This window comes from Neophocaena asiaeorientalis, unplaced genomic scaffold, assembly GCF_003031525.2.
Source record: "Neophocaena asiaeorientalis asiaeorientalis breed wild unplaced genomic scaffold, Neophocaena_asiaeorientalis_V1.1 scaffold47, whole genome shotgun sequence".
NCBI lineage: Eukaryota > Metazoa > Chordata > Mammalia > Artiodactyla > Phocoenidae > Neophocaena > Neophocaena asiaeorientalis.
In genome coordinates this window covers 1187712-1197239 of record NW_020175399.1, presented here as the reverse complement: position 1 = coordinate 1197239, position 9528 = coordinate 1187712, and the positions used below count along the sequence as shown (strand labels likewise).

The 9528-nt window shown below is 39.0% G+C and overlaps 1 protein-coding gene and 1 long non-coding RNA gene across 2 annotated transcripts in view; one reads left to right on the top strand and one right to left on the bottom strand.

Annotated features, from left to right (window-relative positions):
* Nucleotides 1-984, bottom strand: part of LOC112414140 (uncharacterized) — a 16150-nt gene extending 15166 nt beyond the window's left edge. The window contains exon 1 of the long non-coding RNA XR_003006091.1: nt 790-984. This is a non-coding gene — a long non-coding RNA (uncharacterized LOC112414140). The remainder of the gene's footprint in view (nt 1-789) is intronic.
* Nucleotides 985-4743: 3759 nt separating this feature from the next.
* Nucleotides 4744-7044, top strand: LOC112414134 (cellular nucleic acid-binding protein). The gene is given in 4 exon segments (XM_024766425.1): nt 4744-4778; nt 6474-6951; nt 6953-6989; nt 6992-7044. Coding segments are annotated over 4 exon segments (603 nt in total).
* Nucleotides 7045-9528: the final 2484 nt, after the last annotated feature.

Sequence of the window (9528 nt, the reverse complement as noted above, 5' to 3'; positions counted from 1 at the left end):
AGTGGACCCTCCGCGGATACGGAGGACTGACTATACTATGCCGTTCTACATAGGCGACTTGAGCATCCGCGGATTTTGGTATCCGCGGGGGTCCTGCAACCAATCCTCCGCGGTTACCAAAGGACGACTGCATACCTGCACGCTACCGCGCCGCGCATCCCCACACTCTCAAATACACGTGCGCACCGCGTCTGTCCTCCCACCTCAGTTTTTTATATAAAAGTGCCTGATGATATATGGATGCGTTTCCTGCTATAGTTGTGCCCCAGTGCTCAGTCAAGGAGAGCCATTACCAGCCTTCCCTAATGGGGATAGGTGTGATAAACTAGGAAGTGGAATACGGGAAAGACGTCATTGCTTGCAGAGCAGATGCCAGATCCAGATAGAATCCGTCCCGACCCTCAGGGAGGGGCTTAGAGTACCCTCGGATTCCGTAATAAGAGCCACCACACTGAACAAAGGCAAAGAAAGCTATCATAATCTCCTAGTCCTACAACCTCGACCTTTAAATACACCTTCTACTGCATATGAGGAACTCCAAAAAATTTTAAAGCAAGGAACGTTATGGAAAATGCCGACGCCCAGGTGCCTCAACCCTGATTAATGGAAAGAAGTCTGTATTACTTTCACAATGGGAAGTAAATGCTCAACATCCTTTTGTAGGTCTGAGGCGCGTACTGTCCCCCATTTTTTCCTCTCGTGAACCGGGAGAACACACAAATTAAGGATCCCCCTGGGCCGAGTTCCCTCCGCCGCCCTCCATGTTCTTCCCCTATGTCGTTCCTTTACCTCCTGGCTGCATCGAAGGTCATAGCATGAATTCTTAGCGCCGGCCGTCCCAAGACAGGGTGAAGGGAGAGGCGGCACAGAGTTCGCGGCGCCAGGGTGGCAAGAGTAGGCCAAGGTGGCAGTGGACAGCAGGCAGAGGACCAGCCGTACCTCCAGCCGCAGCGCGGATGCCCAGACAGCGCCGATGCCCAGACAGCGCCGCCTCTCCAGGATCGCCGCAGTGTGCTTCAGGCGCATGCGCTGAGCCCGCCCTCTTCTCCCCACCCCTCCACCCAGCCCCAGCTTTCCCTGAGGCTGACCCTCCGGTGTTCCCCCTCGCCCAGGTCCCTGGCCCATCCTGCTTCTTCAACCTTTCTTCCTCTTGGTTACACCCGTTTTCACCACCATCCTTCCCTCAGCCCATCTTCCTTCGTCAGTCCCTCTTCTGTTCTTAGCCCGCCATTTCATTGCCAGTTGGTTGCCTTTATTCGCTCTGTTATCCTTAGTGGCCTTACCCCTGTATTCTTGGCCTTGCCTGGTCTGCAGCCCTATTGGGCCTCTTACTCCTCCCCTTGTGTGTCTGATGTTGCAAGTTGTAAAAGATACGGCAAAAAATGCTGTTTAAAAGATATTGTATCAAAAAAAAAAAAAAAAGATATTGTATCCACACAATCTTCTCCAAAGAAGCTCTCAAGCTGAGCCCAACTAGCTAATGTTGGGCAAACAACGCCTGGTTAGTGATGAACCCACAGAGGAAACCCAGAGGCAGGGGACCAAAAGACCCTATGCACAGAGCAAAAAGGGAAAGGGTGTTCCATCAGTTTGGGGGGAAGAAGGAGTATTCAACACCTTTTTCTTTCTCTTCACAACCCTGGTATTGTCTGAACATTAAAAATACTGTTCAGTGTACTTTGGTGCTAGATGCAAGGCTTGTTCCTGTCTCCTGTGAGAAATTCACAAATTAATCTTAAGAGAAGTGGCATCATTTATTCAACAGGCTCTGAAATAGATTCCTTTTCGGATGTGAGGAGGAGAGAATATAAAATAACATTTTGTTTCTCATTATGATGTTTTACTTTGGTGGCTGGTTCTTGCTTTCTAAGAAAGCCAGTTTGGAAATACCAAAAACTAAGAACCCACAATTCTATAAATTCTGAGACCCATAAAATGTGTACATCATCATCCTCTCTAATTGTTAGGAATGTCATATTAACATTATTTGGAGACATAATGGAAGATTATTTTTTGCCTAATATGCACAAAAAGATTATATACAACAATGTGCAATATGCAGAAAGAAAAAAGAAAAATAGAAATGCTTGAAGTTATAGTAGTATAAAAAACCTCACTCCTAAATTAAAAGAATCATTTATTATTGCACAAAAGTTAAAAGGGAATTTTGGGAATTCCCTGACAGTCCAGTGGTTAGGACTCTGCACTTCCACTGCGGGGGGCATGGTTTTTGTCCCTGGTTGGGGAACTAAGATCCCACAAGCTGCCACAGCGTGGCCAAATAATAATAATAATAAAAGGGAATTTTGCCCACAATTCTACAGCACTATAACAAATGCTTTTATTTCTTTGTGTACTTTTTTTTTGTTATAACAGTTCTATTGAGATATAATTCACATGTCATACAATTCACCAGCTTAACGTGTACAGTGCAATGGATTTTAGTATATTCACAGCTGTATGGCCATCACCACAATTTTAGAATTTTTCATCACCCCCAAATGAAACCTTATGTCCATTATCATATCTTTGTGTTCTTTCAATTTTTGCTTAAATATGTAATGTTTTAACATCGACATTTTAATATAGTGTTGTTTTAAATATTTTGACATGGTCCTAAATATCATCCTTATCATTTTAACAAATGGACAACATTCCATTTTTTAAAGTATTCTAAAATTGAGGTCAGCACATAATAATAATTGCAGATGCAGTTACTTGCTCTTTCCACTTCTCTTCCCTTTGACAAAACTTCCCTAATCTACTATGTCCAATCTGAAGAGAAATTCAAGAAAGAGGCACAGCTTGTAAATCTTGAATGCTATAAAATACTTTGGGTCCTGGACCTATGCATTTGTCTGAACTTTGCATTTCCTCAGGAGTGGTAAAGAAAAATTCTGGAGACCTCTACTACCTCCACAATAACACTCTAAGGCTCTGATTCCCTTTTATTCCCCACCCAATACATTTTTTAGAAGAATGACCCTCTTTAGAAAATATGATAGCTAATTTTATGTGCCAACTTGGCTGGGTCATGGTGCCCAGACACATGGCCAAATATTATTCTGGATATTTCTGTGAGGGTATTTTTAGATGAGATTAACATTTAAATCAGTGGACTTTGAGTAAAGCAGATTGTTTGCCATAATGTGGGTGGGCCTCATCCATCAGTTGAAGGCCTGAATAGAACAAAAGACTAACCTTCCCTGAGCAAGAGAGAATCTGCCAGTGGACAGTCTTTGGACTTGAACTACAACACTGGCTCTTCACTAGGTCTTCAGCCTGCTAGCCCACCCTGCAGACTTTGGACTTCCCAGCCTCCATAATGAAGTGAACCAATTCCTTAAAATAAGTAAATGAATATTTATTTATATATTATATAAAAGACATATATCCATAGATAGATAGATAATCTCTCTCAATAGATAGATAGATATAGAGATATCATGTTGGTTCTGTTCCTGTGAAGAGTCCAAATACAGAGGGTCTCCTCAAACCTGTGAACACCATGAATTGAGGTTGGGGTACAGGAATGAAAAATAGTCAAGAATACTCTATCAGTCCCTTGAATACAGCTTTGCCTTGCCAAATTGTACATTGACTAAATCTGACATAAGACTGGCCTTAATTCTGTAATAGCTAGCATTACAAGGATATAAAACTGAGGAAATAAGAGTGAAAATAAATGAAATAGAGAATAGAAAAACAATAGAGAAAGTCAACAAAACCAAAAGTTGGTTCTTTAAAAAGATCAACAAAATTGAAAAAAACCCTTCAGCTGGACTGATGAAGAAAAAGAGAGGTAAGAATCAAATTTCTAAAATCAGGAATGCAAGAGTGTTCATCAGTATTGACTTCACAGAAATAAAAGAAGTATAAGGGAATATTATGAACAACTGTATGCCAATAAATTAAATAACCTAGATGAAATCGACAAATTCTCAGAAAGACACAAATTGCCCAAAGTGCCTCAAGAAGAAACAGAAAATCTGAATATACCTATAACAAGTTAAGAGACTAAATTCGTAATTTTAAAACTTCCCACAAGAAAAGCCCAGGCTAAAATAGCTTCACTAGTGAAATCTTGCAAACATTTCAAGGAGAAATAGTATAAATTCTTTACAAATTATTCCAAAAAATAAGATAGATGGGAAGCCCTCCAAAATCATCCTTTGAGGTCAGTATTACTTTGAAATGACAACCAGACAGAGATATCATGAGAATAAAAATTTTAAAACTTCTACAGATTAATATTCCTATCAGTGTAGTTGCAAAAATCCTCAACAAAGTACTAGCAAACCAAATCCAATAGTAATAAAGGGCAAAGCCACATGATCATCTGAATAGCCACAGAATAGCCATAGAAGAAAATCCAATGCACTTACATGTTTTAAAAAAGTGCTTAATAAGTTAGGAATAGGAAGGAACTTCCTCAACCTGATAAAGGGTATCTACCAAAAGCCCACAGCTGACATCATACTTAATGATGAGACTGAAAGCTTTCCCCTTAAGATCAGGAACAAGACAAGGATGTGCACTTTCACAACTTATATTCAAAAATCTACTGGTGGTTCTAGCAAATGCAAGAAGTCAAGGCAAACTCAAGAGATGCAAAAAAAGCATTTGACAAAATTCAATATGGCTCAGCCATGAGTAGCATTTGCATAGTTATAATTATGTAAATGTTGGGTATTGACCCAATCAATATTAGGAGAAAGGTGCAAGGGTGGGAGGGTGAGCGGAATGCAGCACATGAAGTGTACCAAAAGATGGTGTAGGTAAAAGAGGGCTAAATGTTCATTCTCTGAAATGGAAAAGCATAGATAATGTCTAAAATTGAAACATCAAGAAGTCATAACATAAGCATAAGCATTGTTTATAGTTATCAATCAAACTATGAGTAAAAATCATTTAGTGAATTGAAAGATTAATTTAATGGGTTACTACAGGAATTTTTTACACATATCCTCTATTGTGATGTAAAATGCATTTCTTCCTTCTTGTCTCAATTAAACCTTTTTGAAAATCAATGCTTTAAACTATGGGCATGAATTACTTTAATATAACTATAAATCTAAACGGGGGTTAAATATGATAGTTAATATGGCTAATTTAATAAACATATATCAAATTTTAAAACAGAGAGAATTTTTGCCATTTGAAACCATTTATGCTGCATCATTTAATTGTTTAGGAATAAAACTCATTCCACTACTCTGTATGTGGCAACTGCTCATCCTCTTTGGCTATAACTTTCATTAATTTTTGAAAACAGTTTTCTTTGTGGTTGCATTTATGAAACCAGTTGCACATTCCAATCAAGTCATATTGAAAATAAAGGGCAATTGCTACATTCATTATTCTCACGTCTATGTTTTACCAAATACATTTGTACTGGTTTCCTGAAAAAAATTCATATGCAAAACATATAGCTAGCTAGTAACTTAAAGAAAAATATTTATTGTGGATTTTTTAAATTACACAACCTAAAGTCATTTCAAAAAGTGTAAAATACAGAGAAGGAAAATAAGGAGAAAAAAGTCCTGTTCAATCTTATAGCCCCAAAATAGCTACAGTTGGATATTTTTTGGTGTCTAGTTTTCCATACATATGTCTATATAAGTGGACATGTCCATAAATCCTTATGAGAGTTATATAATAAATAATTGAGAAAACAGAGAAGAAATCTGTCCAATATTTATTCTTTTTTTTTTTTTTGCATGTGGGATCTTCCTGGACTGGGGCACAAACCCGTGTCCCCTGCATTGGCAGGCAGACTCTCAACCACTGCGCCACCAGGGAAGCCCTGTCCAATATTTAAATTAAGATTTTGTAATTTATTTTCCAAAGAACATCATATTCTTTATAGTGAGTGCTTCAATTATGTTGTTTTACAACTTAAATGGTGGTGATTATGTTGAAAACTTAGATTCCTGAAATAAAGCAGGCTAAATTGTGAGTAAATCTCCCTGTAGCATTTTACACATTTTTTTTCTATCTTATGTATCTCATATCTTTATGGACGTTTGTATTTTATTTTTTAATCCCCCCCCCAAATGGGTTACTCTAATTTGTTATAATTTCTTTCATTTACTGGATTAGATACATCTAACACATATCTTTCCTATGTCCAAAGCACATATATAAAAACTGGTCATCTACTGGACCACAAAGAAGGCCTAAGCCTTAATTATAAGAAATCCTACAAGGCACATTTTCTGAACAAGAACGAATTCACACTCAAACTTAGCGACCCAAGAAGTGTTTATTTAACACACAAAAACAAAAATAAACAAAAAATGGAAAACGCCCCTGAGACGGGCTTTGGGCTTCAAGGACAGCAGGAAAGTCAGGCGGGAAGGAGCTGACTGCTAGAACGCCTGTGACACAAGAATGGGGCCGTGCACAAACCCTGTGTGACGTTGCTGAGGCCCCTCGAGAAAAACAGCCACTTCTGTTTAAACCTCCGTAAGGGGAGTTTTGTTGGGGCTTCCGGGGCAGCAGTGGGACCACTCACCTGAAGATCTCACTGTAGCCACGAACAGTAAGGAATGCTTCAAGTGTGGACACTCTGGCCCTAAAGGAGGAGGAGCTCGAGGGCACGGAGCTAGAGGTGGTGGCCGAGGTGCTCAGTGCAGTTCTGCCACCCTACCTGTCATCTGTTACCGCTGCAGTGAGCCTGGTCATCATGCTAAGAACTGTAACCTTCTCGATGACATCTGCTACAACTGTGGGACAAGTGGTCACATCATCAAAGACTGTGTTAAGCCTAAGCGAGAAAGACAGCAGTGCTGTTACACCTGTGGCAGACCAGGGCATCTGGCCTGTGATTGTGACCATCAGGAGGGGCAGAAGTGCTACTCTTGTGGCGAATATGGCCACATTCAGAAACACTGTGCCCGAGTCAAGTGCTACCGTTGTGGCGAGACCAGCCACATGGCCATCAACTGTCATCAACTGCAGCAAAAGAAGCGAGGTCAACTGCTACCGCTGGGCGAACCTGGACATCTAGCCCGGGAATGCCCCATTGAGGCTACCGCTTAACTTTTCCCTTTGTTCCTCCCCACCCCTACTCCTTTTGCTGCATGATAATTGTGTTGTTTTCTCTGAAACCTCTTCTCTGACCAAAGGTTGATAGACTGAGGCTACTCTCAGGCCAGTGAGCTTTAATTACAAAGGTAAAAGAGGAAAGGGCTGGGAAAAAAAATCTCAGAAAAAGTTATTCACTTGTAGATGTCTTATAATTAATGTGTTTCTGCACCACTGATAACTCCAGTCATTGAACATCCTGAGCATTAGGCAGTTTCTAGATTCTTTGGAGGCATTTTGATTTAACATTTAATTAAGAGCTACTGTGTGCCAGCCACTGCCAGAAAAGCTGGAGAAATATCTGTGAACAGATCAGACCAAGTTTGCAAACACAAGCCTGGAATCTATTAACAAGTAAAATAGTGTGTCAGATAAAGATAAATTGCTATTGAGAAAAAAAAGAACACCAGGTAAAAGGATAGAGAATGTGTGTGTGGGGGGAACCTATGTTTCTGTCTTAGATACACAAGGCACCCTGAGGAGGCGACATCTCCTCAGAGATTCATTGCACAAATAAAGCTGATTCTAGAAATGTCTGTGACTTTGCCAAAGTAACTTTATTATATATCGATTGCTTTGATTTATTTGACCTCATTACCTCTTAAATAACATTGAAAGACATCTCTATCTGGTCTTACAGAGAGTGTATAGTTTATGAAAATAAAACAGAAAAATATGTATAACGTGTATAAGTAGCTTTGAGAGAGAGCAATGAGAAAACAACCAAACAAAAAAACCTTAGCAGCAAATTGTGGACATAAAGATATTGGTGATAAAGTTTGGACTTACATATTTTTAAAAATCTAAGAAAACAGGTAAAAACACTAAGATTAAACATAGTTAGGGGCTTTTGTAATTTCAAAAACACACATTTTCACAGGTATGAAAATTATATTTATGTTTAGGAATTTCCAAAAAATGTGTTTTCCCAGATATGAATACATTCAATTTCATATGCTGCGACCCATTTAAAAAAATCAGATCTGAAAAACAACTGAAGTTCTGTAAAATAGAAAAGGCAATTTAAATTCTAAATAAAACCTGGGATGGGGGGAGGTAACCATTGTGTCAAGAAAAAATTGAAGTTGTAATGAAAAGTGATTTACAAAATAACAGTAATGACAATACTACATATCAAACCTAGGATGTGATAGAATTTATAGCAGAAAAGATACTGTAGAGGGTACAGTTTTTGATCCATAAACTCAAACCCAGTAAAAGAAATGTAACTGGTTTTATAATTGAAGACGCACTCTTTTATGAACCTCCATAAGACTTGATGTGTGACCCTTCATCCCCATCTGAAAGACCCTTTCAATTCAGCTGAGTTTCAACTTCTGTGACCCTCTTGGGCTCCTAGAAATTGATTCTGTCACTCTGTGCTATCTCAACAAGATAAACTCAGTCACTCCCAGCCCCTAAACAGGGCAATCTCAGTCCAGTCTGCCAAGACACAGCTAGAAACTCCTATATCACACTGAGCCAAACAAATTCTTGAGTCTCATCATAGTGCTGAACTCTATTTAGGAAAGGAGGACCACAGGAATCTGCTTTTGAATCCCCCCAAACCATCTGGCATTTCATTTCCCATGACCTCAGGAGTTTGGCCCAGAGTTGGAGTGGGGAAAGAGGCTATGTCCCTTGACTAAGGACACACACAGCATTGAAGTCCTCTTTACATTCCTTTTAGGCATTTTTTCTAGTCTAGAGGAAAGGAAGTCTTATTTTGACTCACCTGTACCCTGTGCCAGAAGTTACAAAATGGTAGCTCTCTTACTGAATCAGGTCCACAATATGTTTAGTTTGACCTGAACATTGTTTAACAACATTCATTAATTAGATGCCAACATTTAAAAATTGGAACATTTCCAATGGAAATTCTTTTTCTTCTTTCTGGAATAAAACGAAAGATCAGGAAGCAATAGGCACCAATTTCTGTGTGGAAACTTTCATCTGGAGGTGAGTAGTACTTTCTCCCTATAGACAAGTCACAAGTTCCCTCTTTAACTTAAAAGAAAATGAGGAAAGAATTTAAACATTTTACTACAAAAAAATCAACTAAACACAAAAGAAGACAGTAATGCAGGGAAATGAGGGACAAAGCTATAAGGCATACAGAAAACAAATTGCAAATGACAGAAGTTCTTCCTTATCAGTAATTACTTCAATTGTAAATGGATTAGACTCTCCAATGAAAAGACAGATATTGAAAGAATGGATAAAAACACATGATCCAACTGTATACTGTCTATAAGAGACTCACTTTAGGTCCAAAAACACAAATACATCGAAATTGAAAGAATGGGGAAAAAATTCCACGCAAATTGTAACCAAAAGAGAGCAGAGGTGGCTATACTAATATAAGCCAAAATAGACTTTAATTCTTTTTTTTTTTTTTTTTTTTTTTTTGGGGCACCGGGGCCCCCCCCCCTTTGGCCC